The sequence below is a fragment of the Pleurodeles waltl genome, chromosome 10 (genome assembly GCF_031143425.1).
Source record: "Pleurodeles waltl isolate 20211129_DDA chromosome 10, aPleWal1.hap1.20221129, whole genome shotgun sequence".
Classification (NCBI taxonomy): Eukaryota; Metazoa; Chordata; class Amphibia; order Caudata; family Salamandridae; genus Pleurodeles; species Pleurodeles waltl.
The window spans coordinates 891824322-891840208 of NC_090449.1; the positions used below are offsets into that span (position 1 = coordinate 891824322).

Genomic DNA, 15887 nt, shown 5'->3' on the forward strand with positions numbered 1-15887 from the left:
AAAGTGCTGGTACACTGTTTTTGCATTGTGATGAAGCAAAGATCTAGCCCTCTGATCAATTGGCAAATAGTCAAGAAGCACAGACCAGCTCGAGGGTACCCATGTTTCCTCCTGTAGCACCAAAACCTGAGTCTTGTAGATTAGGCATCCACCAGTAGGTTGAACCCAAATGCTTTCCCGATCACCCAGGCAGACAGAGTTGAAGCACATGGAGGTATGTGGAAAGTGCATGTTCTGATCAACTAGCTTTACCCTCAGGCAAGGCGGTATTACTAGCAAGCAATATTCTCATGTTGTGATACTTGGTGGCTGATATCTTACTAGCGGTACCAGTTGACCTTCCTGCAAGCTTTCATCAAATCATTCAGGATGGCCAGGATGCAGCAAAATACGTGATTTGGTTGGGGCTGGAGTCTAATGTCTGTCTAGGTAGGGAAGTTTGTACCAGTGCTGTGCTTTGGCACCATGCCTGGATACATTTTACAGGATTCTCAAATGATGTCGAAAATTCACTCATGGACATGTCCTTGGAAGGGCACCTGTCTCTTCTCAGATGAGGAAGACTTGACTTTGGAACAGTTCAAAGAGTGCAAGGTAACAATGCTGTACCTCCGTCTACCACCACCTTGTTGGCAGTTACCCTAGTGCCCCTTTCCAGGCTTGAGAAGAAGCTTACTGCAGAGTTTACGTCAGACCTTGCCTCAGCATCAGCAGACCTCTCAAGCTTTTCAAGACAGAACTTGGTGATCCGCCACAGCATCCAGGCTCCCAGGACTATCCCATCCCCTTCCAGCTCCAGTGCTGCTGCTGCAAACACCTTTAGTTTGCCCCCAGCAGTGCACTGTCACCCAGATGGGTGCTAGATAAGTTATTATCTCCGTGGATGGCAGAGCATCACATTGGGCAGATCATGCTCCAAATTGTTCAACATGACTATGTCCTACACTTCATTTCCACTCCACTAAACATGCCCCTGACACCATAGCTGCTTCTGGAGGCCCACTTTTCCATTCTCTGACAAGTTCAGGCTCTCATTCAGAAAGGAGCTATAGAGAGGTTGTGGGAGTCAGAAATCGGGACCGGTTGCTCCTTGCATTACTTTCTGCTGCCAAAGAAGGACAAAGCACTTAGTCCAATTGTATATCTCCACCTTCTGAACTTCTTCTTCAAGAAGGACAAGTGCAAGGTACTCACTCTGGCCCAAGTTCTGTCTGCCCTGGATCCATGCAACTGGATAGTGGCATTGGACCTCCAGTATGACTATTTTTGTGTCCTGCAGTCCCATAGAAGCTCCCTGTGGTTCAAAGTATGCCGCAAAACACTTTTACTTATTATTGCTCCCCATTGGCCTTACTAGTGTTCACAAAAATAATGGTGTGGTCTCTGCCCTTGTTCAAATGCTCAGATTACCAGTCTTTTCTCTACCTCCACAACTGCATTTTGAAGGTGGGCTCACCACACGCAGTCATGGACCACCTCTAGACAACAGCCAATCTCTTGACTTGTCTGGTGTTCTTGTTCAGTGTGCCACTGCAACACCGACTTCATCACAGAGGTTCACATTCAGTGGTGCCATCCTGGACACTTTTCATTTTTTAACCTTCCCTTCGCCTTAGCCAGTCTGGGCCATTTAGGCTATAATCCTGAAGTTTCAATGCTTGATCTGGGTTTCAGAGAGAGCGGCTCCGAGACTTCTTTGACTCCTGCGTTCTTCTGGTGGAATACACCAAGTGACACATGCTGACTTTGCAGTAGAATTCGAGGTCACAAGGAGCTCAGCATCAAGGGAACCTCTCAAATTCCACCAAGGTGTCAGAGGAGACTGCGAAAAATCTGCATTGGTGGTTCCTAGACTGCAGTTGAACCAGTGGCAGATCCCTCTACTTATCCCACACACAGCAAAAGGTTGTGAAGGATGCATTGTGGCCGAGTTGGGGAGGCCATTTGGGACAGGTGGAGATAAGAGGTGTCTCTAGTCTCTGCTGTAAACCTGCCTCGGCATTAGCCTGCTAGATTTGCGGGCTATTCACTTGGCACTAAAAGCCTTGATTGCATCCATCAGTGAAACACAGGTACAGGTTATCACAGACAACACTACTGCCACGTGGTGCTGCACCAGGCAGGGTGGAGTGGGGTTGTGTACCAGGAGGATCTGCGCCTCAGAACCAGCTCGGTTGTCAGGGCATCTCCCTGTACAACCTGGCAGATCCTTTAAATGCCAGGCAAGACTAATTCATATAGCATTGCATAGTGGGTCACAGATGGCAATTGCACTCTAAGATGTTACGGGGTGTCTTTCAGCAATGCAGTGTGTCCTGGCTCAATCTTTTTGCCTCTGCCAAGAATGCGTCCAGACTTCTGCAAGTTGGAGTTCCCAAGGCAGTACTCACTTGGAGATCCCTTTCAATTAGACTGGAGCTCTGGACTCCTGTATGCCTTCCTACCTCAAGCTCTCGGCCTAAAGTTCTGTAGATCATAAAGAATGCACGGACCTAAGTTAGGCCCTCTTGTCATAACAGTAGGGCAAGAAAAACTACACCTCCATGCATGGAGATTGAGTGCTTACAGTCGGTGGCCTTGGACCTCCCTCCGGAAGTAGTGAATGTGATTTTGGCAGCAAGGCATCGCTCGCTAAGACTAAGAGTGCTGGATGAAGACCCTTACCAGCCCTGTTATTAAATGGTCCTACCTCCATGTCTCTGGCTCAGCAATGTCTTGCTTTAGAAACATTTAAGGGATATTTGTCGACCTTATTATCCTTTCTACATTTGCCTGATTAACCATCTTTGCTTAATTTACCTGTTGTGATGTGCTGTTTTCAAAGGACTGATCCATACGTTCCCACCAAAATCCTTGGTGATTCCCCAGTGGGACCACCTCATCTAGTTCTCATTAAAAACAGTGCTTCTCATTGAAATAAGGTCAGACCATCACATGAGTGTTCTGCCAGCACTTTCTATCCAGCAACCGTCCATCACCTTCTTTTCTGACAAATTGGTGCTAAGGACCAAGGCAGCATTGCTTCCAAAAGTTGTAAACTCCTTTCCATGTTGGGCAATCTGTCAGCCTGCTGACGTTCTGCGCCTCTCCCTGCCCATTCAAGGAGGAAGAGAGACTTAAGTTTTTACATCGATCACACCAAAGCTCACTGGAAGGATGGTCAGTTCTTTGTAGGTTTCTCAGGGCCAAAGAACGGAAAATCAGAGCAGAAACAGACAATTTTTTTGATTGATTGTGCTTCGTATTTAGATCTGTTATTATCTGGGTGAGAAGCAGTCCCAGGAAGGCAAACATGCTCATTCCACCAGAGACAAAGCCACTGCCTCCACACTATCACATGGAGTTCCTGTTTTGGACATCGTCCATGCTGTGATGTGGGTGTCTGTTCACAAAGCACAACCACCTGGATAGCCAGGTCTCGTGAGAAGAGCCCTTTCCCATTCATTCCTGCAGGATTTCTTAATCTGAGACATTCCACAGACTCAACAGATGGGGACGTATTGGTTTTGCATCTATTCACAAGGTGGGGAATCTGCAGGAAAAAGTATCCTTCAGTAATGCTCTTCCTGGTGGATACCCTGTCTTACCACAGATTCCACACCGACCCTCACCCCCTCGTTATTTGGAAAGAACTCCTTTGGACTACATTAGAAAGATTCCAGTTAGAGACCTGCGCACTTGTTCAATCTGATTACTAGGGCGCAGTGTTAGAAGGCACAGACAGATATCCGAAATAAACTGATGTCAGTACGAGGAGGTGATGGTTTTATTGTTTTTCTGACATCACTTTTGGGGCAGGATGGACCCATTCGGAAATGCTCAACTCTACCTACTGCACAAGAAGTTGCTGAGAAAAATCTCCAGATCCTTTCTGGCACCTGGGCTACTCACAAGGTGAGGAGTGTAGGGCTAGCTACAGTATCCACCAGAAAAAGTTTACTGACTGTAAGTAACGTGTTCACTTCATGCAGGAATCCTTTTCAGCCTCACCTCCCCAGAGACACACTAGCATTATATTACTGCTGATTGTACTGGTTTTAGCTAAAGTATTACAAGCCCCTGCCCATACATATGTTTGATGAAGAGTTTACAAAAGGCTGCACAAGCATTTCCTTGCTTAGTCCTTCTTTCATCATTGATGTTCTACCCCCATTTTGATGATGCAAAGGACCTCACACTTCAGACCGCTTCCGTTCCTGTCACTGACATCGCAAGCTCATTGTTAAAATACAGTAGCTGCTGAGGGTAAAAACTCCATGTTTCAACAGCACAGCATGTATTATTGTCATCTTATCGGTGTCTTTCTTCATCCTGTGGTTGTGCTTCCTGATCATTGTCTTGAACTTGATTTGCTCAAGGTTGTTAAATCGCAATGGCACTTGATTTGTTTGCTAGTTTAGTCTGCCCACAAGCTACTTTAAGTGTATTCATGATCAGAAGCACTTTGGAGGAAAGTGACTATCATAATTTGCACCTAAGCGTAGAGCAGCCACAGAAAAGATCTCATTTCTAAAACAGATTTGAAGTTGCATATTTTCCAGTGCTTCTAAGCAACTGCGCTTCAGATTACAGTTTAATCTAACCATTATTTCCGTCTTGAATCTGGTGTCTTGATGCTCTATGGTTATATTACTACATCAATCACTAACAAATTAAATAAAACATTTCATAGTATTATGAAGTTACACAGGATGAAAACACTGATAACAAGTCTCTCCCTGTACCTGTGAGTTGGTGCCTGACCTAATTCCAATAATGCATGTAATATTTTTGTATAGAGCTATACACCACCATGCGACAAGTTTGAATCATTATAGGGAAGTAAAGGAAGTAGATTTGGAAGAGTCAGAGAGGTAAATGGAATGATGTGAAAGAGAGGTAAGGGAGAGGAGGCACTCTAGGCCATGTATTATCTAAATCAGCGCTTTCTAAGAGACTAGTATAAAGGGTAGGAAAGGGTGAAAATGAGGGAAATAAGAAAGTTGCCTGGAGGATGGGTCAAGGACCATGTTACGCCATGATGGTTGCTCGTGTGACGTTTACTCCAAACTGCTAAGGGGGTTGGGCGTTTATATGAGGCATTCATCAAACTAAATTCGCTCTTGCCACTTAATTAAAAAGTATATTTCCCCAAAATCAAAGAGGGGCATTTGATTACATTTAAAAGTAGGAAAGTCTGGGTCTGCATTACCTAGACATAAAGCTGTGAGTTATTATATATCTGTAAAGGGACACTCAAATGTTTGCTCTTCGTTTGGACTTGATAAGCAGCTGTTTAACACATCTTTGCAAATACCTGACATGACTGATGGCTGTGGCCCTTAGCAGCTAAGATTTTGGGACCAGGAGTTGTTGCCGGGTAGTGTATGTTCCGAGTAGCCCGAATCTGTCTTGACTTTCCTGTGCCCACCAAAAGCTGACTCTTTTGATGAAGAATTTTTTTTTGTATGTTATTGGCACAATTAGGTTCATCGGAAATGTGAGCAGCAAAAGGGTTATTGCCCATGCTTGGAGATCTGTTCGTGAGATATTCAAGGGTATTTTGTGTTTTCCCGTCTGCTCTGTAGGAATTATATGGAGTTAAGTAGAAGGCTGATGATGCTTGTGAGCGGGGGTATGTGGGACTGGGAGATAATGGTGAGCCTATGCGGATATAGTTGCCTCTATTGAAGACAACATGAGATCTCGTAGCAAATAGGAGCGGGGACTGTGTGATGGCATTCGAGCTTCGTGTGAGGCTGCAGTGGTCTTTCGTGGACATTTGTGAGGTGTTAATGGGCGAAGCAAGTGACATTGGCCATTTGCAAAGCAATAATGATGCTCCAGGCTGCCTCTGAGCACTGCAGCTGAAGGTAAAGGGGAGAGAAATGGAGCACCATGATGTCATGGCGTACTTTGTATACGGTACTTTACACTGCAGAAGCGTGCACCATGCGGATGCTGATACGAGGCATATGAGAATCCAGGAGAAAGGTGGGTTTATTCCCGGAGAACGCCTCTTCCACCAGCCCAAGTAACGACCTTCTACAGGAACTTTCCCAGTTTCACACACAGTCGTGTCCTCATTACAGCTCTCCATGCTATATTCCAAGCCCACAGCCTCACAGTTGCTCCCCGTGATATGGCGGATAACTTGAGACTGCATGAAAGTATGAAGCCACGTGTAGTGTGAAGGGAAGAACATGATGATATGCCATGTCAGAAAAGTGTGTATGCTAATAAATAGTTATAAAGGTGATTGTGAAAATGGGCTATGGTGAATGTGTTCATTCGAGTGTAAACAGGGGCTTATGTATTTTAAACAGGGAGTATACTCAATTCCATGCCACTGTAAGAAGGCTATCCCCAGTCCTAGTCACACCAAGTCTCAGATAGCTACCAACTTTGTTCTAGTGCGCATTGATATGGATGGCTCGCTCATCTCTTGTTCGCAGACATCGTAACGGAATAGCCCATATACAGTTCATCACCAGGGTATTTTTCCCTGTGTAGATGTCTTTTGGGAAGAGCCTTTTGTTAATGTGCCTGTTTTTTACCAGTTAAAAATAGTAATTTCAATTTATGCCCGGAAATATCTCTAGATTAGTGTTTGGCGAGAAATTGTAATGAAATACTCTGAATCTGTTCTGCTTGTATCTTACTTTCTTTCTCAGAATGATTGAGCATTAGCAACATGTAGGCACAATATTCAGGGACTTCTTTGGTAGTGTTTTGTTCCGGGATCCAAAAGGCTGTTTGTTATTGGTTGATGATTAAGCTGTTCTGTCATAGTGCTTGTAATCCAAAACCTCTGGTCTTGGGGTGCATCCTGACCGCTACCTGATGCTTCTCGTCTCTGTTCCCAGTTCTTTTCTAATTAACTTGCCCTAAAAGTATTTCTTTTGCTGGACACTGGTCCCACAATGTCCCCTATCTCAGTTGGAGGTGTTACCAAATTAGTGATGCCTTGAAAAAGGAAATGATTTTGCCCTTTCCCTCACCCCAGTGCTTAATTTGTAAAACAGTAAGTGACAGGGTCATTTTCAGTAACGACTGAAGCTTGCACCACGCATTGCCAGTGCAGACATTGCCAGTTAGTTTCAAAACAACAAATAATAATCGCACTTCTACAAATGTGATAACTCAGACTAATTCAGGTCTCCTCCCAAAGCTACAAGAATGGCGTGGGCAGCAGCCATTATTCATTTTTGATGGTAATAGAAGTATTAAACACGGTTTCTTTTTTGCTCAACTCAAAATAGGACCGACTGCGCCACCGTGTGGTTAACTGGCATTAGTGCTGGTGTTGAGAATTCCACCGACTCAAATTAGCAGTGCCTCATCCTAAAGCAATTTGTATCACTTGCCTTCTATATATAGATTCCATTCCCATTCTGTTATTTTAACGTTTCCACTTTCAAAATATCTGAACAATATTGCCATTGAAAACAATGTCTAGTTAAAACGTCAGAACTTTTAAAATGAGACTACAATCTGCTAAAAATTACAAAATATCGCCAACTGGAAATGTAAAGGAAATTATAAAAGGAAACAATAAATTATAAAAGGAAAAATGTAAGTGCCACTGTCGAATCCGGTTAGCAGTTGCCTGATTACATTAATACACGCAGAGCAGCTAATAAGTCTGAATTACGAAAATATATATCAATTTTTACCACATCATATTTCCCCATAGAGAGAATGCAGCAAGCTCCCTAACCAAATCTTTACCTAAGATAGGTATTGCTGGTAGGTTTGTCATCAGACAGAAGAATCCTGTCAGCCGCTCTACTTGATGCCATGATATTGTAAGATTTGTGCAAACCACTTTATCTTCTCTGCCTAAGATTTACAAGTTTTTTTAAAACCATTTATTGATTTTCAGATTAACTAAAGCGAGTGCATAATATATTTATCTCCTTTGAGAAGGGTAAAACACTTGTGAGTTCTACAATTTAGTAGTAAAAAATCAGTTCCTTGTGGGGCAGATGTTCAGTTTGCAAACCCGGTATATTTAAATAAGGTGCCATGCGCTTCTGTTTGGATTTTGTATGCTAATGCGAAAAGTAGGCAGCAGTCCTGGCAATCGATTTACCTATCGTCCACAGTGCTTTTTTTATCCCACTTCCTAACCTCCGTACAGCTAATCGCATGGCACAGTCGCCTCTTCAGAACTCAAGTGTCTGTTATCACTGATCCTTCCACAGACACTCAATTTTGTTCTGCCATTCATCCCCCAGATACAGAACATCCTCCGGATCGACAGATGTAGCAAGCCTCCTCTTTTTCCAGGCTCGAACAAGGTGTTGCTTTCTCACTCTCTTTTTTAGCTGTGTGTATAGAAGCGCACCTATTTGAAATTATTCTACCATGGATATGTGTGTTTTTGATTTTTTTTGTGTGAATTAAAATTATAATATCAGGAGAGAAACTCAGTCAGTGAGATTCTGGGTCGCTGAATCTCAAATTTCCCAACTAAAAGAAAGCAATGGGCTGCACGGTGGAGAGTTGCAGTGACCATGGATTGGGATGGACTCTTTCTATGAGGAACAGGATTAGTACTGATTTGCACTAGGTGGGCACTTGTATAGAGTGGCACAGGGAGGGAAATTCAGTGAGTTGGAATGCTACCTTAAGAGGTTACCACTGGTTAGATTATTTGCATGCGTTCATCCCATAATCTTTTGGGTGTGTGTTTGCCATTAGTACATCAGGAAAGTAAAGACTGCGGCAGCCTTTCCAAGTCTACTACTGCCAATGTTTAATTCCAAAAAATAGTAAATTTGCACCCATTCAGAGAGTACTCCTGCAGGTGCATAATCACTTTTTTTGTGGTAAATCTGTCACTGTATATATTTAAAATTTTGATCCAAAAAATTAACAAGGTAAAACCTCTTAGTGAAAGGAGAATGAGTAAAAACGACTAGGCGCCCAAACCTAACTTCCAAACCAAGAATGCATTTGAGGGATGTCAGATCCCAAACACCTCCGCTAAAGCTACACCCCTGCCTGTCTCACCCGGGCCTCTTTGGTTTGGTTGGGAAGAGTCATCCTTTACTTTCATTCGCCATCCACACAAATTTATCCCCACGTAGATTGTGGTCTCACTCGGACAAAACGTCAGCGAACCTATCACAGGTGCCTACACCACTAAGGCCTCAGTGCTTTGTAGAAGACGAAGTCCTTTCATTTCAATTGATTTTTTTCCAGTCTTCATTTTATTAGTAAAATAGTGTTTAATTTTTAAGATTTTAGCGCAGTTTCGTTTTCACAAAGATAATAGTGACCTCATGCCTTTCACTTTAATCAAATGAGCTTTAAATAAGTTAGCCTTATTAAGTAAATTTCTGCTGATTTAAAATTCCATATATCGATTCAGATGGCAAACTACCCATGTACCTTTTATTTCAAGGAAGCACTCTCCGGTGCAGACTGCTGGCCCTGGATGCCCCGAGTTCCAGAGGCATCAACCTTGGTTGTGGTAGCACACAGGTCAAGCGGCACAGAATCTGTCAGCCTTCACTAAGGCGTTTTGGTAAAGGGAGTGCTAGCAATTTTCAGATCTATGTATGCGTATGTAGGCATAGCTAACACATATCAAACCTGCATGCACGTATGCTTGGCATACTTCTCAGTCATAAGTGCTTCCAGGCCCCCTAACAGGACCTGCATTTTGTGAGTTAACCTTTTAAACTTTTTGATGGAGTAATCCGCGTCATGATCAACTCTGCTGGTGCGTGCACTCCACCTGCACAGAGGAGCCCCAGAGAGAGGTCAGAGCTTGCATCACTTCATTAGTTCCTACAGACAGACTCTTTCAGCGCCAACCTCCCCCTGAACTTCCAAGCTCTCACACTACAGCACTCTTATTCATCATCATCAATCTTTCTTTATTTCGGCTGTAAGCCATAAAAGTAGACAAAACAAAACATAACATGATTAAGAAACATAGCACTTTAAGATTTTTAAAAATGTGTAGATAATATTGTTTTTAAACATTTTTGTTTTTACAAAATCTCAAGACATATAAAAATATTAGATCGTTAGAATTTGGGTTCAATCAATTAAAATTTATCAGACTAATTAATTATAATCTAAAACCAAATTATTAAAAGCACGTAATTATCAAAGTTTTAGTTCAAAAACCCTCGCCGCTGGAGGACCAATTTTTCATTTATCTCTCTTTTTCTTTTTTTCTTTTTTTTTAAACCCCTAAATAGTTATGGTCACAAATTTATAAAACATGCAAATCATCATTATTCTTTAACTAAAAGTCCAGACCATTAAGGCTATAGCTTCATCCAATTGAAAACTGATATATTAAATGAATATGGTCTAAAACCAATGTGTTGGGATTACACATTTATAATAGTTCTTTTGTTCTTATTGACCATGCACTTCGTAGGTATCCCACCACAGAGAAAACTATTTTATCACTTGTATCAGTTGTTAGGAGTCGTAATGCCGTATTCCATTCCCTTATTCCAATTTCCCTACATAAGGGAGCAATCCACTTTTTCCTGGGTACCAGATATCTAGGGCAGAAAAACATAAAGTGCGCAAGTGACTCTTTTGTCTTTTGACAGTGATGGCAGTATATTGAATTGCAGTCCTCCGATCTCCATTGCGCTGTAAATGACTTAAGCGGAGGAGTCCCTAGTCTAAACTTAATAAATAGTGTTTTGGTATATGGAGGATTTACATTATCCATGTAAGCCTCAAACTTGGGACTGCATTTGTGGTCTAAGAAGTGCAAAGTCAGACTGCCATGGTTTTTTAACCAAGTTTGGGTCAAAATGTTCTCCCAGTAGCACTTTTTTACACGTTCCTTTATTTCCTTTACCAACTTGTGGGAAGCACTCCACACCTCCTCCATGCTACAGCACTCTTATTCATTGTTCTGGTCTGATCAAACGGCTGCATCGATATGAGCATGCACACACCTAGAGCTCAGTAGCCAAGTATGGGCGGAACACTGTTTCTTTGGTCCCTGAAAAATGAAACACTCCTTGTACCTAATGCTGTACGTGCGTAATGTCTTACGCATACAAAAACAGCATGAAGTACATTCATATCTTCACCAAACATGCATGGTACATGCTGCATACCTGTTATTTATTTACAATGTTTAAGCGATCCTTCTCAGTTATTGGGGCGATTCATGTATCTCTTGAGATCACAGACTCATTATATTGCTGTTTTAATTTAGGGCATACACAAATGAGCTGTGGATAAACGATTGCTGGTGTGATAACAAAATCAAATAGTAATGTTAAATACTCATAAAACTCCAAAGAGTGCTGGCATTTTGCAGGAGTTCACGTGCAAGATTGTTTTGAATTTAGCCAACTAATTGGCACCCATGCACCGAAAACTTTTAATAGTAATGGCTCAGTGACTTTCTTTTAACATATTCAGGGAATCCCGGTTTCCGGAGTAACACATCCTGCATCATTTCACAACACAGACGGATCTTCGAGCGGTGAGATACCATTTTTTACACTGCAATTTATATGTTTTCATAATCCGATTTATTATTATTTAAATGCTCTTCTTTAATGGTAGATGCTGGGTCTGACTGGAGTTTAAAGGGAGAAACTGAAGCTACTTCCGAATTGGTTCCAGATAAGATAAAGGTAAACTTTGAAGACTTTTCTTGCCCTTTAGAACACTTTACAACTCCTTGTAACCTCTTGTTCATATTTGGATCTGCAACAGGTGCTTTTGTAAGTTTCAGATTTACTCTAAAATTAGCACTTTCCATGTTTTCACGTTACAGGAATTGACAGTGGGCAGAGATGTATTTATGCACGCAGTCCAGCTAATGTACCGCCACTTCTATAACACCATGACATTCTGGACTGTTCTAAAGGCACGAACCCTTGAATTTCAGATACCCCTACTCAGCGCTTTAACCCTAGTATTTAATTCTGCTACATTCTGACATACATCTTTTTAGTATTCAGTTTGTCTCATATTAGATCTTGACAGATTTGGCAGCCTAGAATTATGTATTTTATTTATTGCAATTTTTCAGCTGTAATCCCGTTTCTCTGCCACTGCTCCCAGGATGTGCATGTCAGGGGGGGATATGCATCAAGAGGAAGGCGAAGTACTACAAAAATGTTAGAAATGCTACGTTTTCTGTGTGAAAATGAAACATAGAGTTCTTTAGGTTGGTTCAGGCCAGTATAAGTGTTTAATATGTGTACCTTTACCCACCCCTAAAGTCTCAAACTCTGCTGCAAGTGCTTGTTGAAGTAGGAGGGAGATGCTGAGGTATTAACATTGAACGAGCAGAGGTATCCTACCATCATGTTTGTTACTCGGCTGCACAAGCATTCAGTAGCTTGTGTGGCACGGACCTTAGGTGCCTGCCTGGTGAAGTCCAGAAAGTGTTGTCGTGGGAACATAGACACATCACTTTCTAAAAGAAGCAGAAAGCTTCAAGTTGTGACCTTTCCTTAACACGTGGTGTGGCCGTCAGAGTTAGTGCCGGGGTAGCACTGAGTGCCTCATGTACTGTATTCGACTGGATCTTATTGGCTCTACATACAGGGAGTGCAGAATTATTAGGCAAGTTGTATTTTTGAGGATTAATTTTATTATTGAACAACAACCATGTTCTCAATGAACCCAAAAAACTCATTAATATCAAAGCTGAATATTTTTGGAAGTAGTTTTTAGTTTGTTTTTAGTTTTAGCTATGTTAGGGGGATATCTGTGTGTGCAGGTGACTATTACTGTGCATAATTATTAGGCAACTTAACAAAAAAAAAATATATACCCATTTCAATTATTTATTATTACCAGTGAAACCAATATAACATCTCAACATTCACAAATATACATTTCTGACATTCAAAAACAAAACAAAAACAAATCAGTGACCAATATAGCCACCTTTCTTTGCAAGGACACTCAAAAGCCTGCCATCCATGGATTCTGTCAGTGTTTTGATCTGTTCACCATCAACATTGTGTGCAGCAGCAACCACAGCCTCCCAGACACTGTTCAGAGAGGTGTACTGTTTTCCCTCCTTGTAAATCTCACATTTGATGATGGACCACAGGTTCTCAATGGGGTTCAGATCAGGTGAACAAGGAGGCCATGTCATTAGATTTCCTTCTTTTATACCCTTTCTTGCCAGCCACGCTGTGGAGTACTTGGACGCGTGTGATGGAGCATTGTCCTGCATGAAAATCATGTTTTTCTTGAAGGATGCAGACTTCTTCCTGTACCACTGCTTGAAGAAGGTGTCTTCCAGGAACTGACAGTAGGACTGGGAGTTGAGCTTGACTCCATCCTCAACCCGAAAAGGCACCACAAGCTCATCTTTGATGATACCAGCCCAAACCAGTACTCCACCTCCACCTTGCTGGCGTCTGAGTCGGACTGGAGCTCTCTGCCCTTTACCAATCCAGCCACGGGCCCATCCATCTGGCCCATCAAGACTCACTCTCATTTCATCAGTCCATAAAACCTTAGAAAAATCAGTCTTGAGATATTTATTGGCCCAGTCTTGACGTTTCAGCTTGTGTGTCTTGTTCAGTGGTGGTCGTCTTTCAGCCTTTCTTACCTTGGCCATGTCTCTGAGTATTGCACACCTTGTGCTTTTGGGCACTCCAGTGATGTTGCAGCTCTGAAATATGGCCAAACTGGTGGCAAGTGGCATCGTGGCAGCTGCACGCTTGACTTTTCTCAGTTCATGGGCAGTTATTTTGCGCCTTGGTTTTTCCACACGCTTCTTGCGACCCTGTTGACTATTTTGAATGAAACGCTTGATTGTTCGATGATCACGCTTCAGAAGCTTTGCAATTTTAAGAGTGCTGCATCCCTCTGCAAGATATCTCACTATTTTTGACTTTTCTGAGCCTGTCAAGTCCTTCTTTTGACCCATTTTGCCAAAGGAAAGGAAGTTGCCTAATAATTATGCACACCTGATATAGGGTGTTGATGTCATTAGACCACACCCCTTCTCATTACAGAGATGCACATCACCTAATATGCTTAATTGGTAGTAGGCTTTCGAGCCTATACAGCTTGGAGTAAGACAACATGCATAAAGAGGATGATGTGGTCAAAATACTCATTTGCCTAATAATTCTGCACTCCCTGTATGTTCAAGGTGTTGAGAAGCGATCAGCAGCCTTTGATCTACTTCTCATTTCTCATTCTTCAACTCTGTTGAACTGTCTTTTGTGCAAATCAGTCAGGTCTGTTATTTTTAAACGCTGCAAGACTTATAGGAAGTTCTTTCTGTGTTTGATTTGCCTAATAAAACTAGTCTGGTTCTTGCAGCTATTGTTTTGTGATTGCATAATATCAATCTTCTGTAGTCTCCACCTTTATTTTAGTATATGTGTTATGGTATGCCCTGTGCATGTCAGCAGTGGTAGCATGTGGGGCACACAGCACTTTGTTCCCCATCAGACTTTCACCCAAAGCAAGAGTGAGAAAAACACACTAAGGGAAAAGAAAGAGACAAACAGAAGAGCGGGGATTAAAAAGAACCTGCAGGAGTGAGATAAAGAGGTGGAGATTGTATGCTGATGGAAGAAGGAGGGTTAGAGATGGCATCAAGACTAGACAGCCTTGCATTCTGCATTCTGACCTTCAGTAGTGCCGGCTGCGGGTTTCAGAACAAAACTCTGGACACCAGCACTTAATCTTTTACAAATAAAGCACTGATACGAAGGGCGCTGTGATAGGCAGTTTTTGGAGTAAGTGGTGTGCTAAAATTATTTCGGAACTTTTTAAACTGGAAGTTGGGCTTTTGAGGCATTGCGTTGTATGATATGTATAAATTGTTAGGTCGTTTGCACAAGGTCACCTCTTGATCTTGTTAGTTAATATTTTGTCCTCAAGTCAGACTGCTTGGTTAGCTTGCTGCATTACAACAGAATCATGAGATTCTCAGCAGCTCTGAAAGCAGCCTCAGGAGCAAGCAACACACTTTTATTCCGATCTGCCTGTATTTATTCCGAACTTCCCTTAAAATCTAGATTTTAAGATACTTTTTTTGGAAACTGATTTACCCCGGTGTGGATTGTAATAAGGATGTGGGGCCTAACGTTATGTATATGAGCCTTTAACGTCACTCAGCTGTTAGCAAGCATCACAGTAAGCTATGGAATTGTTGGTGACCTCACAAAGAAGCAGAGGAGATAGAAGGCCAAGCCGCCTAGCAATCCTTTTTAGCTGTGACTGGGGTTATTGGACTTCTCTTCAGAAACTGCTCTAGTGACAGCACCAAATGCTGACCAGTGGAAAATGGACACCACCTTCGTCTGGCAGAGGAAGGAAACTACTTCAGTCACCAGTGGTAGCCCCATTTAGAGACAAACTAGCACATAGAAAGGTGAATGTGGTGGAGGACTGCACTGTTGTGGAAATCTTTATTAGCATGTATGGTACCGCAGCAGGGATGTGCATTCACAACCTTTCAAAAAAAGGTGAAAAGCCTCACCTTAATAAAATCGTACCAGAGGTTTTTGAGGGCAGCTCTGAACATACCAGTTTTCTGACCTTATGATGGTATGCTAACTGACCCATGCCAGTAGGGCTTTATGAACGGTGACTCTATAGGCCTGAAGAAAGGTTATCTCTGCTTACTTTAAACCATAACTAATAAGGACTCCCTTGCCGGGTGAGAGTGCAGACATTTTGTGGGCACTCTCAAGGGAAAGAAGATGGTAAGAAGACCTAAGGCCCACAGTTCTGCTTTTATATCCTGTCACACTATCTACTAAGCAGAGCATACCATGTTCAAGAAAATCAGGGAAAATTTAGAGCTCAGGAGGATCTTTCACCTTAACAAGTAAAGGTTTGTTCCCGCTGGAGTTAAGACCCATGCGGCAACTTGTATCACCTTGACACCCTTCTTAAGGCGATTAAACAAGGAAGCT

The 15887-nt window shown here is 42.3% G+C and overlaps 1 protein-coding gene across 10 annotated transcripts in view; it reads left to right on the plus strand.

The window, feature by feature from the left end:
• The window catches only part of AKAP9 (A-kinase anchoring protein 9), a 969300-nt gene that overhangs the window by 769987 nt on the left and 183426 nt on the right, over positions 1 to 15887 (plus strand). For all 10 annotated transcript variants that reach the window (XM_069211620.1, XM_069211621.1, XM_069211624.1 and 7 more), the window contains 2 exons: positions 11398 to 11461; positions 11545 to 11615. In XM_069211620.1, coding sequence (XP_069067721.1) covers positions 11398 to 11461; positions 11545 to 11615 — 135 coding nt within the window. The remainder of the gene's footprint in view (positions 1 to 11397; positions 11462 to 11544; positions 11616 to 15887) is intronic.